The following is a 14183-nucleotide window of genomic DNA, read 5'->3' as shown; positions in this document are numbered from 1 at the left end:
TAAAGATAATATTTTTAAATGATTATTTTAATATATTTATTTGGGAATCGTATCGTTCCATCATCCTTCAAAACAACTTTGTCCTCAAGATTATCTTTTTTTTTTATTTGTATAAATTATCTTCTTAATGTAAATTAATTGAAACCTCTTTTTGATGAAGATAAATAATCTTTTATGATTCTTTCTTGAGTCCCAAAAATTCCTTTTGATGGTGAGGTATATTGTGTTGGATCTTCATTGAAAGTTTATGACCATGCAATCTTTTCTTTCTTTTTTTTTTTTTGTAAGAGCAGTGTTTACATTGAATTTTTCTTCTCTTAGACTTGTGTCGAGCTCTTATTGAATTATGATAAAAAAAATACTTCATGTCTGATGTTGTTGATGATGGCAAAGTATTGCTGTTTTGTTCTCTTGAATGATGAAAGTAGTGATTGTTGTAGATGTTGTGATGATTGTGATAGATGAATTCTTCCTATCACTATTAAAGTTTAGATCTTGATATGAATCACCTTTATAACTATTTTGTTGTTCAATGAATCCTTTTACCTTCATTTGTTGAGGTCATAACTCTTCTAAGGCATGAACTGATATTATCAGTGGCATTTAATACTTCATTGACATTTTCTTGTAGTTTACCTTCATTGAGATCTTCTTTCTTTGAGTCCTCTATTTGTTCAATGATCAATATGTTCTTTCGTGTATATTGATGATTTCAGTGTCACTTGTTATTTCTTTGTGCTGTTTCATTGATTTTCTCTTTAGCAATCATGCAAAGGATAATGCAATTTTTCTAGTACAAGGATGGTATGTCTTAATCTCTTTTTGAATGTTAGGATAAAGCCTTTCAATAAAAGTATTCAATAATTTTCATTCGGACTGAATGAGTTTAGTTGAAGAGTTAAAGAAAGTGACTAGGATATTTATTATTAATGATCTATTGAATTTTGAATAACTCATCTGCATTGTCATTCTCTTAAGGGGTGGAATAAGTGTGAAAATCATCTACAAACTCCTATGTTGCATATTCAATAATTTTCATTTGGACTGATCATGAGTTTAGTTGAAGAGTTAAAGAAAGTGACTATGATATTTATTATTAATGATCTATTGAATTTTGAATAACTCATCTTCATTGTCATTCTCTTAAGGGGTGAAATAAGTGTGAAAATCATCTACAAACTCCTATGTTACATATCCATGACATGATTTGAATATTGATACCATCGGAGAGCTTCCTTATTGAGATGAAAAATATGTCATCTCCATCTTGGAATCCTTTGACGTGTCATGGAGAAGAAATATCTTTTGGCTTTCAAAATAAATTTGGTAGGATCTCTACTCCGATAAGGGGAATCGGCTTGTCTTGTAGGATCTCCAATTTGTTGCTAAAGTTTTCCACCACAGTGTTGGAGTTAACCAAATACTTTTATATAATATTTCTCTTTTTAGGCCGATAGAAATAAAAAACTAAGAAAATTTTGTTTTTTATTTTTAAAAGTAAAATCGTAATAATGTTTGAGCGATTTTATCTCAAGATGTTGAAGATTTTGATACTTGTGTTGTAGTATGATGATGGTTGTTTGAATATATATATATATATATATATAGTCAAATAAAATTTTAGAAGAGTTATTTGAATATATTTATTCAGGATCATATTAGTCACTCTCGTTTCATCTCTCCCAAATCTATCCGATAGAAAAAGATTTACTTAAGCAAAAATCACGCAGGCTATTGGATTCGGATAGCAAGGGAGGGAGTTGGCTAACCCGACGGATGCCCTCCGTCCAATATCAACCCAATCAAAAATTAAATCGAATTAATTTTTTAAAAGCACCATAAATACCGAATAATTTTTTAAATTACCATAAATATATTAATTATCCTATATTATAACCGTAATGTGAAATGAGAGCGAGACTTAGATTTTATCCATTTTGTTAAAAACATGGATGGATTTCCACACTCAGATGTCTTTATCCAAGCAAACAGCGCTGCTGACTGGGTCAAGCCCTACTTCCCTATGCGCACGTAGCAGTGTTGGAAGGCCACCCATCCATGTAGATAGTTTTCGAATCGATGAAATTAAAATAAACTTTAAATCTAAAAAGTCTATCTGGATTCTGGAGTAAGGGGGTGCTTGGTTGGTGGAAAGGAATGGGATTAGGAATGAGATTCATTGAAATAAGAATGAGAATGAGGAGTTTTGAATCCGTGGACCTCACTATTCTCATTCCCCCCATTTTATTTGGTAATGGCCAAATCCAATATTTGGGGGTTTGAATCCGTGGGTCCCACCATTCCCATTCCAAACATTAACATTCCAAACACTAACTTTCAATCCCTTTCCCATTCCTCACTTTCATTCCCTCCAACCAAGCACTCCCTAAGTCTGCTCCTGCTTTCCCAGGACGTGTCCAACTCTCTTACTGACTCACGCTTTGGCACGTGATTAATCATGCATTGCATTCTACCCTAGCTGCCTTGCTGATTTACGTCCATTAGTGGCCTTCCATAAGCAGTGACGTGTCTGTCACAGCACTAAACCGTGAGTATTAGTTAAGATCGAACTAATTAAATTAAATTTATTAAAATTAAATTAATTGATTTTTTTATCAATTAAAATAATTGATTTTTTTATTATTAACATTGAATAAATTAAATTCATAAATATAACTTCGGGTCGCTTTAGTATTTGGGTTATGTCTCTTAATAGGAAATGAGTCAAATTTTAATTAAATCAAAATAATGAATCGAAATTATTTAATTCAGAAATACAATTAGATTAGTTTGAATTTTTTTTATTTTAATTTATTCAATTCAATTCTTTATCAACTTCAACTTTGAAAAACTTCTTTCAGCAAAAGCTATTATAACCCGTATAGTTAATAGTATTCTATAAGTTATCCAAACATTAGGAAACCCATGATGTAAATTTTTGACATACTTCCGTTAGTATATACTAAATTATTATTATATAATAGTATATTAGTCTTTTATTATTATTTTTATTGTCTATTTATATTTTTCTTTTCCTTTGTAAATCCAAGTTTTTGCAATATAATTTGCTAGCCTCCTTTTGTGATTATCTCTTTCTCTTCTTCGCTTTATTGCCTTTTATACTCTATTTGCATTCTTTGCTTTGTTCACATGGTATCAGAGTCAATCCATCTCCTCGTCTCCTCTCTTAGTGAATCGTGGAATAGTTTTATTTTCAGAATTCTTTGAGGTGATTGTAGAAGTATTGTATTTTCTTGAGTTTCAATCGTTGGATCGCCTTAAAACTTTAAGAGAATATTCCTCACATCCAAGGCTACATTTTGAACGGTGGAGATCGAATTTTGAGTTCTTTAAGTCCACCTGACAACCAAAAAACATGACTATTGAATTTTGGATGCGCAAAGCTATCAACCTCTATGAATCCTCGATGCAAGGATGACTTATGCAAATAGAATTGGTAATCTCTTGAAGAAATCTGTAACTTCCAGTCCATTATTTCAAACAGCAAGGTGGATGCCATCCTCAAAAGTTTTTGTTGGAGGACATTCATATGGCACATAGGATCAAAGTCTGAGAGAAGTATTTACTAGTTTTGGTGAAGTGGTTGAAGCTCGAGTTATCATGGACAGGGAAATTGGATGGTCCAAGGGGTTTGGATTTGTGACATTTACTTTTAGCGAAGAAGCCTCTACTGCCATTAGTGGCATGGATAGAAAGGATGTTCATGACTGTATGGTTAGAGTTAATCATGCTTTTGGAGGTGGCTATGGTGGTTATGGTGGTGTTGTTCTTACCAAACAGTTTCAGAAGTTCTTTGTGTCTTAGCCACATGCCATGTCTGTCTCTTCTCACATAGGTTTGCCCTCTAGTGGTACCTTAGGTATACATTCCCCTATCTGGATCCTTGATTCTGGAGCTTCACATCATATGCCGCCTAATGTCAATTCTTTTATATCTATAAATTCATCACCTTCTGTGTCGATCATGACCGTTGAAGGTTTTCCCATGTCATTAGCTGGTGTTGGCTCTATTTGTACGTCTAATTTATCTCTGTCTAATGTATATCATATTCCTAATCTTACTTTGAATGTTGTCTCAGTCGGTCAATTATGTGACTTTGGTTTCTCAATTTCTTTTACTTCATCTTCTTGTTAGGTGCAGGATCCGCGATCCTAGAAGCTGATTGGGATAGGTCATAGGTAGGGGGAGCTATATGTATTAGAAGAGCTGAAAGTTCCAGATGTTGCAGCTTTTAGTATTGATTTGTCATCCTTTCGGTTAAGCTCTACTTCTTCTGATTTTTATTTGTGGATTCTCATCTTGGACATATTTCTTCTTCTCATTTGAAATACTTAGCTTCTAAAGGAAAATTGCAAACTCATGATATTTCAGATTATTGTAGCTGCAAATTGGTAAAATTCTCTGCTTTACCTTTTTATATAAGTATCTCTGTTTCTCTTGCACCATTTGAATTAGTTCATTCTAATATGTAGGGTCTATCTCCTTTTTGATAAATAGGTAAATAGATCATCGAAAAAGCGTGTACATACCAAAGGTACGAACGATTCCAAATACATCACTTCCAGGCAAACGCTGGATCAACTATGGGAACTCGAGTACCGTATAAGGTTGGTGTACGCACAAATACACCAACCTACATCACTGTCAACAATATCACAATCCCAACACTATCGCACACACAATCACAGTCATACATTTCTCACATCGATCTCACACATCTATGTACTCTATCAGTGTTCGTGCTATCAATTAGGGCATCTCATCTTCATCAGTCCGCCTTATCCGTGCATCCTCCCATGTCTTCGCCCATCTGTGACAAATCTAGCAGTGATCTCCAGTCACTAACTCGTGATGAGAGACCCACGTGTACACAAAGGTTCCTCATGTTGGAATCCCAAGGTTGTTTTGATGTGATCAATAAGTTAAGTTAGGTCCTGTGATATTTTAACCTTGTGTCTAAGTGTGCAGGAGCTTAGGAGCATAGGGAGTCGAGTAAAAGATGCAGCTAGCGAGAAGAACGACACGAGAGAGAGTCGATGGGTTCGGTGAGTCCGAGGAACGAGGTGCTGCAGAAGAGTACACGGGCGGACGAGAAGGAAGCGCGCAACATTTCCGAGGGACGAGAAGTCAGAGCGGAAGGTTGCTCGAGAAGGCCGAAATTGGGTTCGGGTGAGCCTTATTTCGATTAGCTGAAATCACCCAAGCAAGAAGAGCCAGAGTGGAAGACCTGAACCGAGGCGAGCAGCACCGGAGCAGAGGGCCCGGACCAAAAGTCAACCAAGTTGACTTTAGTGGTTCGGGCACCCGGAACCTGATTTTGACCAGATCGCGTTTGACCACAATCCGTTGCAAAAGGGATAAAATTTTATTCCCCTCCCAGGCGCTTGGAACCCTCCAGGCACCCCGACTAAGGCTATAAATACAGTCTTGGTTTAGAAGCTTTTAAACACAACAAGAATTAGCAATACAACACTTGTGAGCTTCCATTTCTAGTTTAGCTTCTCTTTTTTATGCTTTCACTACTGTAAGAGGCTTCTCCGCCTGAAGGAGATTTTTTTAGTCTGTGATTCATTCCTTGGATTAACAACCTCCCCGGTTGTAACCAACTCAAGTCTGTGAGCCTCTTCTTTTAGTTTATTGCTTTCTTTCTTTAATTATATGCAAGTGTTATTTTAAAAGTCCAAGAATGGTACTTTGTGTTTGTGTTTTTTTAGGGCTATTCAACCCCCCTTCTAGCCGACCAACATGATCCAACAAGTGATATCAGAGTAAGGACGCCTCAAAAAGACTAACCGCCGACTAAAGCAATGAGATGGCCGGAGCTAACATCTATCCACCAACGTTCGAGGGGGAGTTCGTGTTTTGGAAACGACGAATGGAGGTATTTCTTAAAACAGATTTCGATATTTTACTAATAATGAAATATGGTTATGAAGCACCAAAGAATGCACACGGAGAAGAAATTAAAAAATGCCTCTGGAACAAAAAGCAACGCGATGATTTCATGTTAAACGGTAAGGCTGAATATGATCTCTTAAGTGTACTACCGGTGGAGGATTTCAACAGAATCGACAATTACCAAAGTGCAAAAGAACTCTGGAAAAAGTTCTTGAAGCTCCACGAAGAACCGATTGAAGCCAAATCCGACTCCTCGATGGACACTGAGTCGTCGTCAGAAGAATTCGAGACCGAAGAAATTGCCGAGGCAGCACTTATAGCCAAATTCCTTCCCGAGGACACAGAAAGTTCATCCCAGATAAGCATCGATAAAGGGGGAGAGTCTTCAGAGGAAATCAGCAGTTCAGGAGGAGACATGGATAACGAGATTGACAAGATAAGTCAAGTACGATCTCTTCCTCCCGATAAATTATTTAAGTTTGTTAAATTGTTAACTAAGGATTGTTGTAAGTTAGAAAAAGAGATTAAAAATTTAAAAGTAATTCTAGCTAAATCTTTCCCATTAGAAGAATTAGACATATTAAAATTAGAAAATAATGATTTAAAAATACAAGTAGATAACTTAAAAAATCATGCATGTTCACATAATACAAATTTTAGAAAATACAACAATCTAAATTGGTATTTTAGATATCACAAGGGATAAATTAGGAATATTTCAAAAAAGTATGTCCCTAAGAAATTCTTAGTTAATCCAGTTGGTTGGAACCTATATTGGATTCCAAAGTCTTGTTTAACCTAAACTCTAAATTAGACTTAGTGCTTTTAGCGAGAAAATTAAACGTTAAATTTCTTTATGAGGCTTTGTCTAAAAAAGTGGTTGTTGCTCCAATAACCAAGAAGGCATAGTGTCTCGCCACTGTCTGGAAGCCAAAATATTGAAATAAATGTTTAATTAACTTACTGATAAAGCATTAAAATTAAAATTAAAATTAAATAATGCTTTAAAGAAAAATTTCAAACATTTTTTCTAAAATTACTTAAAATTCTTTTTAACCGTAGAATTTTTAGCTTAGAAAAATTTTCTTGCTTTAAATTTTTTTTGCTTAGAAAAGTTCTCAAAAATATTTTAATTTTTTCTAAAGTTATTACAAATTTTTGATGATATCGATAATTTTCAAAAATTTCAAAGTTTTCAAAATTATTACCCTTAGAGTTTCTCTTGGTACCCCATTTCTTTATGTGATCAAAGGGGGAGAAGGAAAAGGTTAAGTCTCTAGGGGGAGGTAGATTACAATTTTTTTTATTTTTTGCACTTTATTGCGATATTATTTGTTTTACTTTTATGTCTATTTACCCTAGCTCAACTCAGGTTGCTCACATCAAAAAGGGGAAGATTGTTGGAACCCCAAGGTTATTTTGATGTGATCAACAAGTTAAGTTAGGTCCTGTGGTATTTTAACCTTGTGTCTAAGTGTGCAGGAGCTTATTGTTGGTGCGATTAGCACTAATGGTCTAACTCAAGTTTTTATAAATAACAAAGTAGGTTAAGTTAGTTTCATATTGATCTAACACTTCTACGAAGTGTGCAGGAGAAGCCCTGACGGGTTAACGGGCTGACCTGACGTCTGACACGAAGTCCAGCTAGGTCAATGGGCTGACCTGATAGCTGGCACGAAGTCTAGACGGGTCGACGGGCTGACCTAACGTCTGGCACGAAGTCCAGCTAGGTCGATGGGCTGACCTGATAGCTAGCACGAAGTCCAGACGAGTCAACGGGTTGATCGGATGTCTGGCAGGTAAATTGAGGTAAGTCACTGGAAGGGAGTGACTGTGAGGACGTGTTCCCGGGAAGGGAACTTAGGCGCTGATCCAACTTAGAACCATTTCGGAACTCTAAGTTGAGATCTTGACTAGATTCCGGTCTCGGTGAGACGGAATCTAATTACTATTCTGTTTGATTATAAACTGTGCTAACACTTTATTTTGCAGGATATATAATTTACATTTACCTCGGACTAACATTTTCTTGCAGGAAGGAGATCGCTGAAAAACAAGGGTCCAGGCCCCCGAAAGGGATCCGGGTGCCCGGAGGCAAATTTTATCCTCAAACGCACGTCAACACGTGGAACTTCATGGTTGGCTAGGCTATGTCACACTCCAGTCGCCCGAAAGGGATTCGGGCGCCCCGAGCCTCCTATATAAGGAGGGTGAGGCCTGGAGCAAGATACAACACACGACTATGCCTTCTGACGCTTACGATCCTGCATTATGCTCCTGTGATGAAGCTTCTCCGACAAACGCACTGATTTCTTTTTCTTTATTAGTTGTCGGTACTTATTTCATTTTAGCATCTTTGTACTTCAAATTCTGTAATCATCTTTTCAGATTGCTAGTGGATTGTCCAACAAAAGCATTCGACGAGTGCGAGCCTTGGAGTAAGAGTCGACCAAGGCTCCGAACCAAGTAAAAAGGCTCGTGTTAGCATTGTACTTTTTCGTTGTCTTCTTTTCCGCTGCTTACTCTATGATAATTCTTTCTGATCGATATTCACCCCTCCCCCCTCTATCGAATTACACGATCCAACAAGTGATATCAGAGTAGGTACCGCTCTGATTTGGTGCAACCACTAATCAAACAGGGGGTGAAATTCTTTTTCATTTTCTTTTTGGATTTTTAGTTTTTCGTTATATTCCAAACTGGTATCGTTACCTTTTTGGAAATCTTCTCATCATAATTAATCTGAATTGGTGCAACACCAATTCAGTTTTACATATTTTTCTTAATACCGCACTACTAATCCAAGACAAAGTCTTGGGATTTCTTGCTTTTGTTTGTGTGTGCAGGACAAATATGTCTCAAATTGAAGGCCTTAGCATAGTACGCCCCCCTATTCAACGGGAACGATTTTTTATACTGGAAGAAGCGGACGGAGGTCTACCTAAAAACTGATTTCGATCAATGGTTCAGTGTCACCAGAGGCTACAAGGTGTCGATTGACAACTCCGGAAACCCACTAGACTCGGAACAGTGGACTCCGGACATGAGAAAGAAGTCCTCGACAGACTACAAAGCTCTCAACATGCTGCAATACGGGTTGACGAAGGAAGAGCTGAACCGAGTGGGGCCGCACCAAAATGTGAAAGAGTTATGAGACAAGTTGATCGAACTACACGAAGGAACAAGCGACGCCAAGGTAACTAAGCGCAACCTTTTATTAAATAAATTATTTACATTAAAATGCAGAAAGGAGAAACAGTGAGTCAACTCCATGAGAGGATCAAAGACATCCTCAACGGACTCCACGCGATAGGCCAGCAAATGGAGAATTGCAATCTAATAAGGTACGTATTGAATGCTTTTCCATGTAATACCTTGTGGGCATCTATCGTGAATACCTACAAAATTTCAAAAAATTTATCTAAATTAAAACTCAATGAATTGTTTTGTGAATTAGAATTACACGAGTAGACTAATGCCGAATCCAAGAAAGGTATTGCCTTATTTGCAGGTCCCTCCAAGGAAAAGAAAAAGACCAAGCCTGAACCTGAAGATGAGTTCGACCAAGACTCTGAAGACAAAGAGTACCTGGTGAACCTAGTAACGAAGATGTTCTCTAGGAGGAAGAAAAACTTTAGCAAAAAGAACCTGCAAGAGATCAACTCCCCATCTGAATCAAGGAACGTGACTTGCTTCGGGTGCAACCAGAAAGGCCACTACATGAATGAGTGTTTGAGATTGAAGAACAACAAGTCGAAGACATCCAAGAAGAAGGCTCTCAAAGTAACCTAGAACGACTCTTCCTCAGAAGAATCGGAGGCTGAAGACCAAAAGCACCAGAGTCACCTCGCGTTGATGGCCCTTGAAGAAGAATCGGAGGATGAATCGGAAGACGGGTCCGAACCCGAATTGAGCCACAAGTCCGTACTCGTTTCCGAAGGTCCCGACGAGTATATTTTAATTTGAATAAGAAATTTTTTAGAATTATTGCTTGTTTAAATAAAAATTAATAGCAAAAGAAAATGAAAATAAATTGCTCCTTAAGGAAAACCAAAACCTCAAGGAACAAATCATAAATTCCAAGCCAACTCAAGACCTAACACTTGAGGAGGAAAATTTAACACTAAAAATAGAAAATAATAAATTAAAAAGTATGTTAGAAAAATTTACAACAAGATCTAAGAATTTAGATTTAATTTTAAATAGTCAAAAAATAGTCTACAATAAAACAGGACTTGGCTACAAGTCAAGTTCAAATAAAACATTTAAATCATTAATAACCCAACATAAACAACAAAATAAAGCTTGGGTTCCGAAAGCGTGTTTAACCACGCAAGTAGGAATTAACCAATATTACATACCTAAAGATAAAATATATTATATAAAATCTGATAAACCAAATCAAAAACAAAACACAAACCTAGATCGATAAAATCAAAATTGAAAAATTTTAGAACCCATCAAAAATCAGATTATCATCAAGTTAAATATAGTTACAAAAGTAACAGACACAAATCTAGAATTAAAACTTAAAAATAATAGACCAATAATTCAGGGGGAGGCTCTAGAATAGCCGCCCCCTCCAAAATTAACCTACCCAATAGGGTAACCAAAACTAATCTATCCGGCATGGTAATTAGAACTAGACCTGACCACGGTTCGGAACCGACGGTTCGACGGTTCAGAACCGCCGGTTCGACGGTTTCAGGCAGGTCGACCCTTAACCTTAACCGCCCAAGACGGTTACGGTTCACGGTTCAGAACCGCCGGTTCACGGTTCGTCACGGTTCGTCACGGTTCAAGATTAATATGTTAAAAAAAATTAAAAATTAAAAATTAAACATTAAACATTAAAAATTAGAAATTAAAATTTATTAAAAAAAGGGCTTGCACTTATTTAAGTTGCCTACGTATCCCTTTAGGGGAATCAAAGCCCACGTAGTTCTTTTACATTTTTATCCTTTTACATTTTCATTCACTTCCATTTCCTGTTCCTATCGTATTTGTTCCTTCAGTATCAAAATCTTCAACTCATCTGAAAGTTGCATTCCTTGGATTCTTTTCTCCGCTCTGGTCCAATCGTCCAGTAATGCTTGGGCTTCCAATGAGTCGGGAGATAAAGTTGATCGTCGTTCATCTAATATGTTGTCGCCGGCACTGAACGTCTGCTCCACAGCAACAGTTGACACTGGACAAGCTAAAATTTCTTTTGCGATCACGGAGAGAACGGGAAAGCTTTGAGCCTTCTGTGACCACCACTTTAAGATATCGAAGTTTTCTCTATCTGCTTCATTAAAATCAAAAGAAGTCGTAAAATAATTCTCAAGTTCCTGTGTGGAACTTGAGGATCCCCGTGGACGTTTTGTCCGTTCTTTTAATAAGAGTTGTGCTTTTGTAAGTTTTAAATTACTACTAGTAGTTTGTTGAATTTCAGAAATATTAATTTGTGTTCCATATTTTGCATAATATTGATTATAAATATCATATAAATAAATTCTAACATTATATATAATATTAGCTGGATCAGGGGAAGAAGAATCTTTAATTGGAATTAAAGCATCATAATATAAAGTTAACATTTCTTGTAAAACTTCTAATTTAAATCTAGGATCTAAAGCAAATGCAATTAAATAAATTTCAGAAATTAAATAAAAATATTTTTTCCATTTAGTTTTCATAGCTAAGATGCAAGGAGATAAAGATTCATTATTAATATGTTCATTTAAAACTAATACTATATTAGAAAATTTTCTAAAACTAATTGAGCAGTGAGATAATAAACACCGGAAAGTTGTTCGGTTGCATCATTAAATACTTTTAAAATTTCACAAATACTACTACAAATATTCCATTGTTGTGAAAATAAATATATATTAGTATTAGTGTTTTGTGCAAAAAATGAACATAATAATTCTTTATATTGAAATGAATCTTGTAATAATTGGTATGTTGAATTCCAACGTGTTGGTACATCACGTGGAAATTTTTTAGGTCTCATTCCATTAATTTTACAAAACCTACCCCATTGTTTCATTATAGATGGATGAGACCATAAATAAGAAATTACAATTCTAATTGGTTTAATATAACTTTCTAAAATTTTTAAACCATCTTGAACACATAAATTTAAAACATGGCATACACAACGAATATGAAAAAATAAACCTCCAATAATAGGTTGACAAACAAATTTTAGATCATCTATACAAGCGGTATTAGAACTAGCATTATCTAATGATATTAAAAATATTTTATGAGTTAAACCATATTCTTCTAAAATTAAACATAATAATTGTGCGATATTATGAGCATTATGTGATTCATCAAAAACTCTATAAGCTAATAATCTTTTTTGGAGGTTCCAAGAGTTATCGATCCAATGGCAAGTCACACCCATATACGAATGTGTTTGCCAATGATCACTCCAAATATTGGAACATAAAGAAACTTTATTATCTAATTTACTAAATTCATCAATTAAATTCTTTTTTCCTTGTTTTACTAATTTTTTAATTGTACGAATAAGTGTAGTCCTAGGAACACGTTTAGCACATGGATTAAGAGATTCTTTACAAAAATCTTCAAATGTGCATTTAGATCCAAAACTAAAAGAAAGATGTTCTACGGAAACAAATTTAGCTAATGATTCTCTTAATTTATTATCCGAATATAAAAATAAACCGGAATCGGTACTACCGCTAGTTGAAGAAAATCTTGATAATTGTGTTTGAGAACGGTCGAGTCCATATTCCGTCGGGTGCTTCGTTTCTACATGTCGTTTCAACGACCCATAGCCGCCGCCGGCTTGGAATTTGTAGGAAGCATTGCAGTGCTTACATTTTGCACGCATTTCTCCTGACGGAAGAGTGACATTCTCAAAATGTTTAGTAAAAATAGAAGACTTTAGAGGAGGAAGTTCCCGAACCTTAGAAGTAATTGCATCGGTACTTCCTTGTGTTTCGGGTGTCGGATTCGGAAGATGCTCGATCTCATCATCGGTGGATTGAATGTTGGGGTCCTCCTCCCGCGGATTCATTATTTGCTTTCCCTTCCGAGCTCGAGATGATGCACCTCCGTGGCCTCCTTCCATTGTAATTGAAAATTGAAAACGAAAGCGTGTAGAGATTAGAGAATACGAAAATGAGATTAAGAGTAGAGAAGATGTGTGTGAAAAATGATGAAATAAGCTCTCTATTTATAGAGTTTTGATAGTAACGGACACTAAATCATAGCCATTGATCAAAAAACGGTCAAATGATCCTAACCGTTGAAAAAAAATACCTAAAAAACCCTCCCAACGGCTACGAACCGCCGGTTAACCGGCGGTTCCAACGGCTATGAACCGCCGGTTAACCGGCGGTTCAAGCCGTTTTAAAAAATAATAATAATTTTTGCAGCTGAACGGCCGGTTCAACCCGCCGGTTAACCGGCGGTTCGTCGGTTTTTACACCCAATGAACCGGAACCGGCCCGTTGACCCGGTTACGGGCCCGGGCCGGGTCCGGGCCAGACCCGGCCCGGGGTCGGGTCTAATTAGAACTAGTTTAAAGGGAAAATAGTTTAACTTGACCAACGATACTGGTGAAGTTTTGGATGATAGTACGTTAGGGAAGCTTTGTCTATGCATGTCTAGGAAGATATGACTTCGACCTCGTGCATTTGGCTTAGTGGAACTAACCGAAGCTACACCTTTACGAATCCTAACTAGTTAAACCAAGGTTTTGTATTAAGTTCAGTGGATAGGACTATTTGGAAAACCTCGAAGGCATGGTTACTCTAATGATGTCCAAGTGACTCACCATAGCATAGAAGTTTATCCAAAGAATGTCTATTTGTTGAGCTCAAAGCTAAACCTGAATCTACCACAAAGTTAAACCAAACCCTAAAATTGAATCTAATTCATCTTACAAAATTATAGGATTTCCTGATTGAAAATTTAGATCTGGTGAGATCACTAAGGACTTAAATTAAAATTAAAATTAAATTAAAATAAATAAAAATAAAAAATTGAAATTAAATTAAATTTAAATTAAAAATTAAAATTAAATTAAATTAATTTTTAACTTAAAATTTATTTTAAAAATCATTTTAACTTAAAATTTATTTTAAAATCTTTTTAACTTAAAATTTATTTTAAAAATCATTTTAACTTAAAATTTAAAAAATCTTTTTAACTTAAAATTTATTTTAAAGATCTTTTTAACTTAAAATTTATTTTAATTTTTTTTAAAATTTTTTAAAAATATTTTTAACTTAAAATGTATT

At 35.6% G+C, this 14183-nt stretch overlaps 1 protein-coding gene across 1 annotated transcript; it reads left to right on the top strand.

Moving 5' to 3' along the window:
* The first annotated feature begins 6175 nt into the window (after positions 1-6175).
* LOC122022945 lies at positions 6176-9711 on the top strand. Its single transcript, XM_042581047.1, has 3 exons — positions 6176-6364; positions 9166-9263; positions 9540-9711. Exons 1-3 carry the CDS (start codon positions 6176-6178, stop codon positions 9709-9711), a joined length of 459 nt encoding a protein of 152 aa, XP_042436981.1.
* Positions 9712-14183: the final 4472 nt, after the last annotated feature.

The sequence above is a fragment of the Zingiber officinale genome, chromosome 9B, assembly GCF_018446385.1.
Source record: "Zingiber officinale cultivar Zhangliang chromosome 9B, Zo_v1.1, whole genome shotgun sequence".
NCBI classification, from domain to species: domain Eukaryota; kingdom Viridiplantae; phylum Streptophyta; class Magnoliopsida; order Zingiberales; family Zingiberaceae; genus Zingiber; species Zingiber officinale.
The sequence above is the reverse complement of the archived record's forward strand: the minus strand, read 5'-3'. Positions and strand labels throughout refer to the sequence as shown.